The sequence below is a fragment of the Lolium rigidum genome, chromosome 1, assembly GCF_022539505.1.
Source record: "Lolium rigidum isolate FL_2022 chromosome 1, APGP_CSIRO_Lrig_0.1, whole genome shotgun sequence".
NCBI classification, from domain to species: Eukaryota; Viridiplantae; Streptophyta; class Magnoliopsida; order Poales; family Poaceae; genus Lolium; species Lolium rigidum.
The window spans coordinates 297,091,079-297,105,168 of record NC_061508.1 but is presented as its reverse complement, the minus strand read 5'-3'; the positions used below and the strand labels follow the sequence as shown (position 1 = coordinate 297,105,168).

The 14,090-nt window shown below is 48.2% G+C and overlaps 3 protein-coding genes across 4 annotated transcripts; 1 reads left to right on the top strand and 2 right to left on the bottom strand.

The window, feature by feature from the left end:
• Window positions 1-575: 575 nt before the first annotated feature.
• LOC124683971 (probable glucomannan 4-beta-mannosyltransferase 9) lies at window positions 576-3,800 on the top strand. Of its 2 annotated transcripts, none has more exons than XM_047218387.1 (9): window positions 576-857; window positions 988-1,086; window positions 1,232-1,484; window positions 1,626-1,736; window positions 2,591-2,727; window positions 2,863-2,976; window positions 3,056-3,255; window positions 3,366-3,569; window positions 3,641-3,800. In XM_047218387.1, the coding sequence occupies exons 1-9, from the start codon at window positions 576-578 to the stop codon at window positions 3,798-3,800; spliced, it is 1,560 nt and encodes a 519-aa protein (XP_047074343.1). The 2 variants fall into 2 exon arrangements, with proteins under 2 accessions (XP_047074343.1, XP_047074344.1); XM_047218388.1 differs by having other exon boundaries at window positions 597-857; window positions 3,366-3,537; window positions 3,615-3,800.
• An 800-nt stretch (window positions 3,801-4,600) lies between these two features.
• LOC124660503 (pentatricopeptide repeat-containing protein At4g16470) lies at window positions 4,601-5,800 on the bottom strand (the record flags this gene model as incomplete). The annotated part of the gene is made up of 1 exon (XM_047198327.1): window positions 4,601-5,800. A coding segment is annotated over exon 1 (1,200 nt), but the record flags the coding sequence as incomplete, so codon positions are not given.
• A 218-nt stretch (window positions 5,801-6,018) lies between these two features.
• On the bottom strand, window positions 6,019-10,807 carry LOC124696520 (potassium transporter 10-like). The gene is made up of 9 exons (XM_047229239.1): window positions 10,533-10,807; window positions 9,850-10,399; window positions 9,700-9,753; window positions 8,079-8,339; window positions 7,948-8,000; window positions 7,712-7,835; window positions 7,357-7,611; window positions 6,843-7,249; window positions 6,019-6,734 (listed from the first exon to the last, which is right to left on the bottom strand). The coding sequence occupies exons 1-9, from the start codon at window positions 10,587-10,589 to the stop codon at window positions 6,078-6,080; spliced, it is 2,418 nt and encodes an 805-aa protein (XP_047085195.1). The 5' UTR covers window positions 10,590-10,807; the 3' UTR covers window positions 6,019-6,077.
• Between the last annotated feature and the right edge of the window lie 3,283 nt (window positions 10,808-14,090).

The window sequence follows — 14,090 nt, the reverse complement described above, 5'->3', positions numbered from 1 at the left end:
TTGCGCAATTTTGTCTAGATTTTAAGACCTAGTGAAAATAATAGTAAATCATTAATTGGCCAATGCAAGAGCACATCCAACATCAATGGGTAGAGTACAACCAAATATGCCTCATAAAAGCACTAAATCGAATTATATACAATCCAAATGCGAACAAAAACACTGGTCAAAAGATTTACACCAAACATACCAAAACTTCGATTTGTAAGTGCACACATAACTGTTACAGCCAAGATGACACCTCACCAACAACCAGCATAATTAAAAAAGATATGCTGTGCAATATATTTGGATCGAAAACACTACTGCGCAATCAAGACCAAAATCAAGCAATTTATTACACCTCAAACTTCATAAATACTCACATGTGAGCAAGCACTCGCTTGCAAAGAAAATTAACCACCCCTTGTCTGTACCCTGCGGCTAGCCGGCAAAACCCCTTGCTCCTCCTTCTGGCTCCTTTTATACCCCGCCCAAGCTCCCACCACCAACACCACGCTGCCAGCCACGTTCCAGTCGAGCTGCCATTTTAGTAGCTCGAGCCTCGCGGCAAGGAGGGGCGGGCCTGCGTTGCCATGGACGCGGCGGAGCAGATCGCGGTGATGTGGCGGCATGTCCGTGGCCCGGTGATCGTGCCGCTGCTGCGCGCGTCCGTGGCGGTCTGCCTCGCCATGTGCGTGCTCCTGTTCGTGGAGAAGGTGTACATGGCCGTGGTCATCACGGCGGTGCGGCTGCTCGGCCGCCGCCCCGAGCGGCAGTGGCGGTGGGAGCCCATGCGCGAGGACGACGACCCCGAGCTCGGCAACGCCGCCTACCCCATGGTGCTTGTCCAGATCCCCATGTACAACGAACGCGAGGTAAGAACTACTGCCACACACACCACTGTCCTGTACACTCTTCTTAGCTGCTGCTACCGCCATGCAATGAAACTAGTCTGTTAGTACGTCCGTGGTTACTCCTTACCTTATTTGGGCGGCTGAGTTGCAGGTGTACCAGCTGTCGATCGGGGCGGCGTGCGGGCTGTCCTGGCCGTCGGACCGGATCATCATCCAGGTGCTCGACGACTCCACGGACCCCGTTATCAAGGTAAAGAATAACCAGCCGAGGCCAACCATGTGACCAAACTCATCCAATTATGTATAGATCCTGGTTTCATTTTTTTCCATTTAAGGAAAATACGAAATGCATTGGCTCCTGATTTTTGATTCTTCTGTTTTCCGAACACCTGCAGGAGATGGTGCAGATAGAGTGCCAGCGGTGGGCGAGGAAGGGCGTGAACATCAAGTACGAGATCCGGGACAACCGTCGGGGGTACAAGGCCGGCGCGCTCAAGGAGGGCATGAAGCACAGCTATGTCCGCGACTGCGACTTTGTGGCCATCTTCGACGCCGACTTCCAGCCGGAGCCCAGCTTCCTGTGCCGCGCCATGCCCTTCTTCATCCACAACCCCGAGATCGGCCTCGTCCAAGGCCGATGGAGATTTGGTACGTACCTACACCACAAGTAGCATTGCTGCTAGGATGTTTTTGTTAGTTCTTACATGGTACCCCTACTTGTTTTGGTCGAAATTCCTCTGCACGAACATGACATTGCTTTTGTTTTTGCTGCTGCTTCTGTCTGAACAGTGAATGCAAATGAATGTTTGATGACAAGGATGCAGGAGATGTCCTTGGACTACCACTTTAAAGTGGAGCAAGAAGTTGGATCCTCCGCTTATGCCTTCTTTGGCTTCAATGGTAAAGCTTCGTCTCAGCACATATAAATTTTGTCTTCAATGCCGAAACTTGATCTCACTCTCAGTACATATGCATTCTCCGCATCTCCTTTCACATTTGTGTGATTTGGTCCGTTTCTTTGATAAAAAATATAGTTGTGCTTGTCTTAGTATTAGGAATTTAGGATATTGTATTTCATAGTCATTCAGAATAAAATGGTACCACATCATACAATCATGTGGAATGTATCATTCTACCTTTTACCTTCTATGTTCAAGAAACTAGAGCATACAGTTCTTCCACAACGACGAAAGGAAACAAGGTGCAACAGAATAGAACACACAAAGGCGCCAATCAGATCAGAGGACCTTTAGGCAGAATCATAAATTGTACTCACTCCGTCCCAAAATGTAAGGCGTCTAAGGACTAGTCAAAAGTCAAACCTAACTAACTTTGACCAAATATTTAGGAAAAAATATTTACACATCTACAATATCAAACGGACATATTAAGAAAATAAATTTTATGGTGATCTATTGATGTTGATTCAGTATTGTAAACGTTCATATTTTTATGCATAAACTTGGTCAAACTTAAAAAGAGTTGATTTTTGACTAATCCTTAGACGCCTTACATTTTGGGACGGAGGGAGTACAAACAACATTGACATCGAGCAGTTCATCATCCGAGAAAATACTCACATTTTCTTTTGTAGATAATAAATTATGGAAACACAACTGAGGGATCAAATTCTCCAGAAATATACCTGGAGTAACTAATAGATTTTAGTACATTCTTGGCAATGAATTTTAGCAGAAGTCACACTTTGCATCCTCTGTTCCTTCTTCTTAACTTGCAAGATATATGTCGAACAGGAACCGCTGGTGTGTGGCGCATATCAGCTCTGAATGAGGCAGGAGGCTGGAAGGACCGAACCACAGTTGAAGACATGGATCTGGCAGTCAGAGCAAGCCTCAAGGGATGGAAGTTTGTGTACCTTGGTGATCTGATGGTAAATATGCACCAGTAGCCTATCAATTCGTGCAACATCAAGTGCACCACTTAGCACTGCTTGTATGTTACACGATTGTTAAGATCCAAAATCAATGCAAGAGCCAAGTGCTAAACTCATAGATGCTACTTTCAGGTAAAAAGTGAGCTCCCAAGTACGTTCAAAGCATTTCGGTACCAGCAACATAGATGGTCGTGTGGGCCGGCAAATCTGTTCAGGAAAATGTTCATGGAGATTGTCAGAAATAAGGTCATTTGCACAAAGCCATATTTTAAAATTCCGGTTGCAGATAGAATATGTTGCTAACAAGCTATTTATCTTGATGCAGAGAGTGACGCTTCGGAAGAGAATCTATGTCATCTACAACTTCTTTTTCGTGCGCAAGATCATCGGCCACATTTTGACCTCTGTGTTTTACTGTTTTGTTATCCCAGCCACAGTCTTTGTTCCTGAGATTGAGATACCAATGTGGGGTTACGTCTACATTCCAACCATTATCACCCTTCTCAATGCTGTTGGGACTCCAAGGTGACAATCCTCTGAACATCCATGCAGTTTGTTTAAAAACGAAAATAAACTTTCTGACATATGGGATAGAGACAACACATATTAACACGAGATATCATCAATTAATGCAGGTCTGTTCACTTGGTTATCTTTTGGGTCCTGTTTGAGAATGTCATGTCAATTCATAGAACAAAGGCAACCTTCATTGGTCTACTGGAGGCAGGTAGGGTGAACGAGTGGGTGGTGACAGAGAAGCTTGGTGACATTATGAAGATGAAACTACAAAGCAAAGCTTCCAGGAAGCTACGGACGAAGATAAGAGAGATACGAGAAAGGTACATTATCATAATTTTGTTATCCCTTTGTATTTCTCAACTATCGTACCTAAACATCGATATGGAATCAGGTTGCATCTTTTGGAGCTTGGTGTTGCAGCCTATATCTTCTCTTGTGGATGCTATGATATGTTGTTTGGGAAAGGATATTACTATATATTTCTTTTCATGCAATCCACCGCTTTCTTCGTCGTCGGCGTGGGATATGTCGGGACACTCGTCCCGCACTGATTATGAATTCCCAATTCATGGTATGACAGCCAGATGAAAATAAGAAACAAGCAGCCTTCTCTTGAGTGTAATGTTGTCAGAAAAGATTCAGTGTAACAGCACCGGAAGACAAGACTTAGATATGTAAGTGTATTTTAGCTGCTAGGAATGTGTTGTGACGTACTCAAGATAGTTGATGATCAAGTAGACTGTTTAGTAGCACCGTAGGAAATTGCTGAAGTTTCATCGGTTGTCCAACAGAAAAACAAAAACGGGCTTGTTCATTAATACTTAGCAGGCAAGTTTTGCTGTGAGAAGAGGAAGAAATAAAGTGTCTGATGCCTCAACTGGGAACATCTACGATAGATACAAATGATGTACCTGTTACCAGTTTATCTTCAGTTATTTCATTTACCCTAAATTTTTATCTCTGCTGGCAATGTTAAGTGCAATAAACAAATGCATATGGGAAATGTAACTTGAAGCAACTGTGGGTTACAAACATTGTTAGTATAGTACAAGCTGACCTGTATTTGTTGCTTCCGGAGATCAACTGTTCTATCTCTTGTCCGAGTTCACTGGACGAATGGCTGTTTCATTTAGAAACTCCCGCTTCAGCATTCAGATAGTACTGCCTCTCAGTCCATGGATACAGCTGAATTGCTCACAAACGACAAGGCCTGCGGGCGAGTCAACAAATCACAATGATTTATTCACATCTCTGACCAGTTGCGATGGCTGATGCCGTCCATAGGTCGCATGGAATGCTCCGTGATTGTACGGGCCAATGCATTGCAGGCCTCATATATCGCGGAGCACTGGTCGTGGTATGTGTCTCTGGACAGGAAGAAGTGCTTCTTCCCGTGGACTTCCACGGCGCTCCAAGCAGGGTCCTTCCTAATGCCGAGCGACTTCATGGCCTCATGCATACCGGCCACGCTGTCCCACATATCGCAGGCTGCGTATGTGTTCGCCAGGACGACGTACTTGCCGGTGTTCCCCGGCTGCAGCCGGAAGAAGCGCTGCGCGACGAGCTCGACCAGCTTCAAGTCACCGCCGTGCTTCCTGCAGGCACCCAGCAGTGCGCCCCAGACCACAGAGTGCTCCTGGCTGTCCGGCAGCTTCTTGACGAGCTCGTACGCGTCGCGGAGCCTGCCGACCCTCGCGAGCATGTCGACCACCGCCGCGTAGTGCTCAGCCTTCGGGGTGAGGCCGTAGTCCAACGGCATGGACGAGAAGTGCCCCAGCCCCTCGTCGACGAGCCCACCGTGCGCGCATGCCGAGAGCACGGCGAGGAACGTCACGTCGTTCGGCCGAAACCCGTCCTGCGTCATCTGCTGGAACAGCACCAGCGCCTCGCGCACATGCCCGTGCTGGCCATGCCCGGAGATGACGGCGGTCCACATGGTGACGTTCCTCTCGGGCGCGGCCGCGAACGCCCGGCGCGCGTCCTCGGCGCTGCTGCACTTGAGGTACATGTCGACGAGCGCGCTGTTGGCGAATACATTCCCGGCGACGACGTCCCCCGACTTGGCCATGACGCCGTGCACGCGCCGGCCGTGCTCCAGCGCGGCCAGCCTCGCGCACGCGCAGAGCACGGACGCGAACGTGAACTGGTCCGGCCTCAGCCCCTCCGCCCGCATCGCGCCGAACATCTCCACCGCCTGCGCCTCCAAGCGGGCGCGCGTGCACCCGGATATCAGCGCGTTCCATGCCACGACGCCCCTGGTCGGCATTCCGTCGAACAGGCTCCGGGCGACGGCGAGCTCCCCGATCTTGGCGTAGAAGATGAGCAGCTTGGTTGCGATGTAGTGGCCGCACCTGTACCCGGTGGCGACCATGCGCGCGTGGATCCTCTTGCCGAGCCTCGCGTCCTTCCGGTTCACGCATTCTTGGAGCAGGAGCGCGTAGGAGCCAGGGACGGGGCGCACGGCGCTCCGGTGGAGGAGACTCACCGCCTCAGATAGCTCTCCTGCGATGCAGAAAGACCTCAGCTTTCGTGCTAGGCTAATCGAGTCCATGGCCGACGGAAATCAACCACAAAGGTTTGGGGTTTTGTATTTTGTAGTAGAGCTTCTTTGACTCTCTCTCAGCCACTCTAATGGCGTCTTTGCACTACTTACAAGGGGAACTGGGGATTAGGGAACAATACACTGGACAAACAGGCTACATACATATACATCAAAACTCAAACAGATCTAGCATATACAGCTGAAAATTTGTCTCCTTTTCATTTTCTCTAGCTTTTCTTTTCCCTTTTTTCTTCTATATATTCTTCAGAGATCATCAGATTCATCATCAGACATAGTATATCATGCCGACCTCGAGGGTGGAGGCATGGGGGACGGTGACGGCGTAGGTCGGGCCCCGGCTGTTCCGCCGCAGGAAGTCGTAGCCGAAGTTGATGACGAACCGCCGGAAGAAGCTGGACCCGCTCTTGGCCTTGACGTAGCAGTGACCGAGGATGAAGGCCATGCCGGCCTCCCGCGCGTCCGTCAGCTCCCGCAGCTCCTCCTCCACGCCGGCGTTCGGCCGCGGGGTCGACGCCGGCAGCACGAACCGCACCCTCTTCCTCACGCCCGTCTCCTCACCGGCGCCGGCGCGGGATGGCCCCACCGTGCTCCCCGCCGCGCCGACGCCGTCCTCCTCCAGCATGCGCATGCTGCCGGAGGCTACGACCGACATCCGCTCCTCGTCCTTCTCGTCCGGCGCCGCGCCGTTGGCCTTGGGGTTGGAGGCGCCGCCGCCGCCGCCGCCGGAGCGGATGAACTCCGCCACGCTGCACACCAGGTCCTTCTCGAACTCCTGGTCGTCCATCTGCACGTCGTGGTACCCGTACCGGACGATGCACCGGTAGATCCGGTACTCCTTGGGCCCGATCCTCCCGACGAGGAACCGCTCCTCCGGCGAGACGTGCGGTATTGGCACGTTCTTGATGCACATGAAGATCAACACCTGCTCATCATCATCATCAGCATCAGATATTGTAGATGTCAACACACTTCTGAATGTCTGAACAAGGCTATCCGATCAAGCTTCAGAAGAAGAATCCTGTGCACATACCTGATGGAATGCAGGCAGATTGGTGACAAAATGGGAGAAGATTGCAGGGATGCCGCTGTCGAGCTCGGTATGTATGAGGCCGATTCCGCGGACACGGACGATGCCGAGGTTTGGGCTGAGGCTAAGGAGCCAATTAATGGAGACCTTGTTCTGGAGATCAAACTCGTACTTCTTGATCGTGCCATAGTGCCAGATGCACATTACCATCATGAAGAAGAAGGCAAGCACGATGGGGACCCAGGCCCCTTCCTTGAACTTGATGAGTGACGCCGAGAAGTACAGCGCCTCGATGGTGCCGAAGAACACGATGAACGCGATGGCGAGGAATATGCTCTTGTGCCAGCACAGAACTATCACCAGCGACATCAGACATGTTGTGACCAGCATGACAGTTATTACAGCCAATCCTGTTTAAAGAAACATCGCCACATATCATTCAGATGTATAAGGTCAATTTAGCAGGTTATAAGGTGATTCGTTATCAAGGTGTCAATGAATTATTAACATGGTATACCTGATGCATTGCCCAAGTGTTTTGTGTCTCTGAAACCGATGGTTACGGCTAAGCACAGTATCATCAGGATCCAGTTGATCTCCGGAATGTATATCTGCCCGTGTACTTTGGCGGATGTGTGCACGATCTTCACCCGGGGAAAGCAGCCTAGAGAAGTGCACTGCTTGATCATCGAGAATGTGCCGGTGATAACAGCTTGGCTACCCACAACTGCGGCAAGAATGGCAATTGCCAGAACAGGCCACCTAATCATCTCTGGATAATGACAGAATTGCAAACATTAAAAATACAGTACAAGGAGAACCATACAATATTATTCTCGCTTCTGAGGGAAGATCTGAAGAACATGACTTGCCTGGCACAGACACGTAGAATCCGATCCTGTAGTCACCTTCCAGGATATGATGCTTAGACAGATAAGCTGCTTGGCCCATGTATGCAAGGATCAATGATGGGTAAACCATGCAAGTGAAAGCAATCTGCATCCAGGAAACAGTTATCAGAGATAATAATTCAGCAGTATTGCTTCTCTACTGAAACACTCTACACTGGAGCTGAAAATTTGAGCTTGCAGCAGCCATTTCTGTTCACCTGTATCGACAACTGGTTGAAATGCCCCAGATCTGCAAACATCGCTTCAGATCCTGAAAGAGTAAAACACTCATGTTAGAAGAGATGATCCACAGATCAAGGTACTGAAAAATGGTTGCTGAGCATAGTACCAGTAACACATAGAAGTATTCCTCCCAGGGACATCCAGCCTCCTCTCTGTGTTTTCTTCAAGAACTTGTACATATAATACGGAGATAACGCTCGATATACATGAGGTTCCCATTTAAAAATATTGTAGACACCGATCGAGCTTATACATAGAAGCCATGCTATCACAATCGGAGCGAAAAGGAATCCGACCCGGTGAGTGCCGTAGTGTTGCAGCGCAAACAGGCAAACCAGTATGAAGCAAGCAAGAGGTAACTCCACATCTGCAGAATCACATTAGCAAAATACGATTAGAAATGCATTTTAGATAGAGAAGGATAAATATACCAAGAAAGAATCAGCATAAAGGATAGTATACATGTGCAGGCATAAATTAGGTATAGAAAAGCTCAATTATTGGTATGAAAATGGGAAAAAACGAAGTTCCTCTGTTTTGAATTCCAGAATTCATCACATGTTAACTTCCTTTCCAGCTTCAGTACTAGTTTCACTTTCCATGATTTATGAACCTTACTACTTGGTAGTTGGTACCATCTTTGTTCCGTTGATCTTTCTTCGACCAGCAGAACATGAAGCAAAAAAAGCAAACTGTTTTAGATGAAGAGCATCCTTAATTTCACCTGCAATCCCATACCTCCACCACTTGAAAAGTAAAATTTATTGGAACCATCAATGACAAGCAAATTAGTCTATTTTCCTGCTCATAACAACTGTTAGGCATGTCATGGCTAGTGACAGTACTGTCTTATTTGATACCCACACCAGCTCCCTGTGCAGGCATAAGTTCAGTTCGGATAGGCTAAATTATTGGTGCCAAAACGAAGAATGGAGTATGACATGTTAACTTTGCTTCAGGATCAGCATAGGTTGAATTTTCACTGATTTCTGAACCTTGTTATTTGCTACCATATCTGTTCCCTCTCTCTGTTTCTTGTACCAGCAGAAGATGAACTAAACGATAGCATCTTTGGCTCCAACTACAATTCCACACAACTCATGTGTGTACCATTTGTAGAAGCCATCAATGACCAGGAAAGATAGTCTATTTTCCTGCTCATAACAACTGTTAGCCATGTGATGGCTAGTAACAGTACTTGCCTAATTTGATAACCACGCATCCCTGTCCATGATCATGCTCTGCCAAATACCTTCCCAAAACTGAAGTGCAAAACTGGATATACACCTCTAGAGCCGGGCACGTAACTGATCATCTGAGTTGGCTAAGCCAATTCGTTCATGTCCTTGTAGACTTGCAGTTAACTTTCAACATCCGCAGTTTCAGTTACCTGAAGCAAACTGCAGGTCACATCACGCCCAGTTTACCACAGACAAGTCGATAAATTAACTGGATCGCCACATTGTCTTACCATGGCATGACATAATCCAAGGTAAAAAAATTTAGGTAAAAAAGCAATCTTTGACATGAAACTAATAATCTAATAGCAGGGGAGTTATAGCACTGCGTCAGCAAAATTGGGAGTTTGACCTGAGTCATCATCAACTACTAGTTCAGAACTTGAATCAAGAAACAGTGTGCCTACCAGGACAGGGAAGACAAATTTGGACTCCTGTGAGGAGAATTCAATAGTAGAAAGAGGGCCATGGCCATGATTGGATCCTTACATTTGTGGTGTCCCTTTTCCATGGATAGTTCCAGCCCGGACACGGCGGAGAAAACTGCAGAAACAGAGCACAATCTCCAGATCAGCATTCGACACCATAACGAAACATCCCCGAAATACCAGGAAGAGGTGGGCGATCGGGAAGACGCACCGGAGATGGCCGGGGTGAGCACGCCGTCCCCGATGACCATGCAGGTGCCGACGAGCGCCAGCACGAGCAGCACGCGCTGCAGCACCCTGTGTCGCTCCAGCACGCGCCTGACGCTGGCGGCGGCGCCGCCCGACGCCGCTGTGGCATTGCCGCCGTACTCGAGGTACTTCTTGCCGGCGGCGTCGGCGACGTCCTGGTCGTCGTCCCCCGGCTCGGCGGCGCGGCCGGGCGGCAGGAGCGCGGCGCGCGCGTGGCGGCAGAGGAGGGAGTAGAGCGCGAAGGTGCCGCCCTCGCCGTTGTCGTCGGCGCGGAGGACGACGCAGACGTACTTGAGGAGGGGCACGAGGGTGAGCGTCCAGAAGACGAAGGAGAGCACGCCCAGGATCTCCTCGTTGGTCTCCGAGTGCTGGATGTCGTCCGCGAACGCCGCCTTGTAGACGTAGAGCGGCGACGTGCTCAGGTCGCCGTACACCACGCCCAGGCTCTGGTACGCCAGGCTCAGCGTCATCCGCCACGGCAGCCGCCTCTTCCTCCCCTGCTGCCTCTCCTCCTGCAAAAACAAAACCAAAACAAAATCTTTAGAATCCAAGAACAAGGATTACGGCAAGAACCGTGACATCAAAGATTGGTGACACCGTCGAACGAAGGTCTGGAGAAGGAGAACGGAACAGTCGCCGCCGTACCGTGGTCTCCGGAGGAGTGCCCGGCGCCTCAGGATCCATGGTAGGGGGGCTCTTCATTCTGCTCCTCTCTCCTCGCAGAAGCAAGGGAGGCAGTGGCTACTTGGAGGAGTCGAGCGTTGGGATTCGGTGGTGTGACGTTCTTGGGTTGTCGGGCGTAGCGAGATGAGCACGAGAATGAGGTGGGATTAGGTGGGATATATTTGGAGTTCTCGAGGTTTTTTAAGGGTGGTCAAGGGAGCAGAACTGGGGCAGGCGGCGATGGCGTGAGCGTGCGCAGGAGGAGCAAAACTGTGGAAGAAGATGAGAGGGAAGATTGGAATATGGGAGGAGGTGGTGGGGGTAGTGGGGCAGGAGGAGCAAAACCGCAAAAAACACCATGAAATTGATGGGCAAAAGCAGCGTTTTTGTTTTGGTTTCTCTTTTGTAAAAGGAAACTTTACCTACTTGTTAGCTACTTGTTGTTTTTGCCGTGGCCGACTCATCTCATCCTCTGCAGATGCTCCATGTGGCTTCTTGGGGATTTTACACTTTTATATCTTCTGGATATTGCTCTAGACTTTGTAGATCTTCTATACGTTACTCGTTTTTAGATCTTCAGGATGAGTATAAGATCTTCAGGATGAGTATCTGTCGAAGAAGTATGTGTGATGGGAAAAAAGACAAGAGGGGAAGGCAAAATTAATGTGAAATGCCGGTCAGACCACAATCTTCGAGGCAAAGAAATGGCTACAAACATTTATTAGGCTAATTTATTCAGATGCAACCGTTTCGAAATGCAGAGGTTACGTGTATGGAGTAAACCTATTTTTTTTTGCATGCTTGTACTAGTATACTGTGTGCGGTATTAGTTGACATGAATTTGATGATTTTGAGTGATAGAGGCACTTTCACCACTTGCTGCACCAGGTGAGAGATTGTGAGATTATTCTGGTTTTTTGTATGGCTGGAAGCATGTCCTAGTCATGTGAGGCAGATGGTTACTTTGAAAATTAGTACTATATAAGTACACCCATGGTCAATCATGTTTGCTATTATTGCACTAAACTAGTAAGATTCAAACTATAGTTTAATCTATATTTGAGATGTTGGCACCTAAGGGCATCCACTACCTTTTACGATTAATTGCCTATCCATTTCTTTGCGGAAATTAAACATCAATGAATTTACGAAATGTTGCTAACGAGAAAACATTGTCGAAGTAAACTAATGGTAGAAAAAGACGTCGAAATATTGTCATGTTGCCTTCCAAATGTCTCGGCTTACAAGATACATCTTCAAACCGTTCATAACCGTCCAATTTTGTGGGGTTGTAACGCATATCCTACATGTCCGTCCATCACGAAAATGCACACGCCATCAAAGTTGCTAGTGTACGTAAGACATGCGTGAAAACAACAATAAACTCCCGGCACCAACCTCGTGATGTTCACCCGTTTTTGTAATGTGTCTTTTGGCCGTCTATTTTGTAATTGTTTGATGACATGACAGTGACATGCATGTTTCTAGAAACCCCACGATGTTTCGTGCATGCGGTGTCGAGAAATCCATGCTGAAGTTCACAAGTGTGTAAAGTTCACATATGATCGTAAGTCCTATGCTGAAATTTAGGATAAAAGGTACTCCCTCCGATCCACAGTAAAATAGAATTTATGGTTTTATTTTAACTATGAATTAAAAGCACGACACTTATTATGGGTCGGAGTAGGAGTACTTGTTGTTCTTTCCCTACCCATTGCAACAATGTTGCCAAGTTTTCTGTTTGTCTGCGAGAAATAACCTTGCCAAGTTGGTGTTGCGAGAAGAAAAATGCAAGGTTGGACACATGTACATTCGATCTAAAGATCGAGAAAAGTATAAATTCTTCTTATTTTGAAAAAAAAATCCAGGAAAAAATCACCCACGTATTCCATCGGAAGAAACATTTTTGTGTCACTTTACATAGTATAGCAATAGCGACACCATTCGAGGGGCAGTGTAGAAGTTCACATGTTACAATAAATTACATGGGTGTGGCATTTTTTTCCTCCGTATTTCTTTAGGGCGTAGAAATATCAATTATACTATGTTTCAGCAAAACGAGACAAAAAAAATAATATAAAATACTCTGTAAAATAAAACAAAACAAGATAAAATGTACTCCCTCCGAATCTTTTTAATTGGCTCGAATTTAGTACAAAGTTATACTAAATCCGAGTTAATTAAAAGAGACTGGAGGGAGTATCCAACATAGAAAAGTGTGTGCTACTATGTCATAAGCGTCTCCGCATAGAATCCAGCCGGCATTGGGTATTGTGACAGCGTGCAAGCCTACCACCCTTTGAGATTTGAGAAGAACCAAACGATCTAGCGGTGACCCCACAGAGAACTCCACTTGGCCAGCCCCGGTCATCGCAAGGAGATAGGCTGGTACCATGACAGACGTGGTGCCGCCTTGCAGAGGGCGATTGATATGCGAGTGCGCTTCTCACTCGACATTGTCCACCCATCGTCAACCTCCAGCTGGGACCCTAGCTCGGTGGCGACATTAACAGTGACGTGCCCCGCACCGCGCGCGCGAGACAGTAGTGGACGCGCACGCACAAGACGTCTTGCACCCAGCACCCGACCCAACGGCTCGACGCGACGCCACGAGGCCACACGGCGGCGAGTCGTCGGAAGTGGATTAATTTCACTTACTTTTGCTCCGCCGAGCCTCGCTCGTGCTGTTCTTTCTTCCCCGGCTCCGGCGGACGGATGAGGACGGGACGGGGTGGCCTATGCTGGACGGCACTACCGGCTATTCATTTGGAGTTTTGCTCCGTCGAGGTGGTCCGGCCGCCCCGTGTCAACTGCGTCTTGATTCGGTGAAAGCGTGGCCTGGCTACTTATATGGCTGATGCGTGTTTAAGGATTAGGGCCGGCATACAATTAAGCGACTTTTTCTCTCAAAAAAAGCGACTTTTGCAAAACAATTGTGTAAGCAAATTAGGATTCGAGCACATACTCGCCCGTAGCACTGCAGCGTCTCCAGATCGATCATAGAGAGGACATGCCGCCGGATGTGAGAGCCCCCTCTGTAGTCTTCTATAGTCCAGCAACGGTTACGGACCACCAACCAAGCGAAGAACCTGTTAAGCTTAATGCACTAGCCACTTGAACCAAAAGTCCAAACTGATGAAAAGGGCTAGGCAATCTACTTTATACACTTCACAACACCCCCACTCGCGTGTGACGGGAGAAGAGAAAGTCAACACGTGAAAGAAGAAGAGCACACCGAAACAGGGTATCGCTGGTGGCTAAAGAGGGGGCAACAGCAATTTTTAGGCTTAATTGCGAAAACCATGTGAAAGCCAGGATTTGAACTCGAGACCTGGGGCTCTGATACCATGTTAAGCTTCATGCACTAGCCACTTGAACCAAAAGTCCGAACTGATGGAAAGGGCTAGGCAATCTACTTTATACACTTCACAACACCCCCACTCGCGTGTGACGGGAGAAGAGAAAGTCAACACGTGAAAGAAGAAGAGCACACCGAAACAGGGTATCAGCGGTGGCTAAAGAGGGGGGCAACAACAATTT

Excerpts from the sequence above, each read along its gene's own strand:
- LOC124683971 (XM_047218387.1), top strand. The coding sequence starts at position 576 with ATGGACGCGGCGGAGCAGATCGCGGTGATGTGGCGGCATGTCCGTGGC. Across the intron at positions 1,087-1,231 it reads CCACGGACCCCGTTATCAAG|GAGATGGTGCAGATAGAGTG; the intron begins GTAAAGAATAAC and ends GAACACCTGCAG. Across the intron at positions 3,570-3,640 it reads ATAAGAGAGATACGAGAAAG|GTTGCATCTTTTGGAGCTTG; the intron begins GTACATTATCAT and ends ATATGGAATCAG.
- LOC124696520 (XM_047229239.1), bottom strand. The coding sequence starts at position 10,589 with ATGAAGAGCCCCCCTACCATGGATCCTGAGGCGCCGGGCACTCCTCCG. Across the intron at positions 8,001-8,078 it reads AATACTTCTATGTGTTACTG|GATCTGAAGCGATGTTTGCA; the intron begins GTACTATGCTCA and ends TTACTCTTTCAG. Across the intron at positions 6,735-6,842 it reads ATCTGCCTGCATTCCATCAG|GTGTTGATCTTCATGTGCAT; the intron begins GTATGTGCACAG and ends GATGATGAGCAG.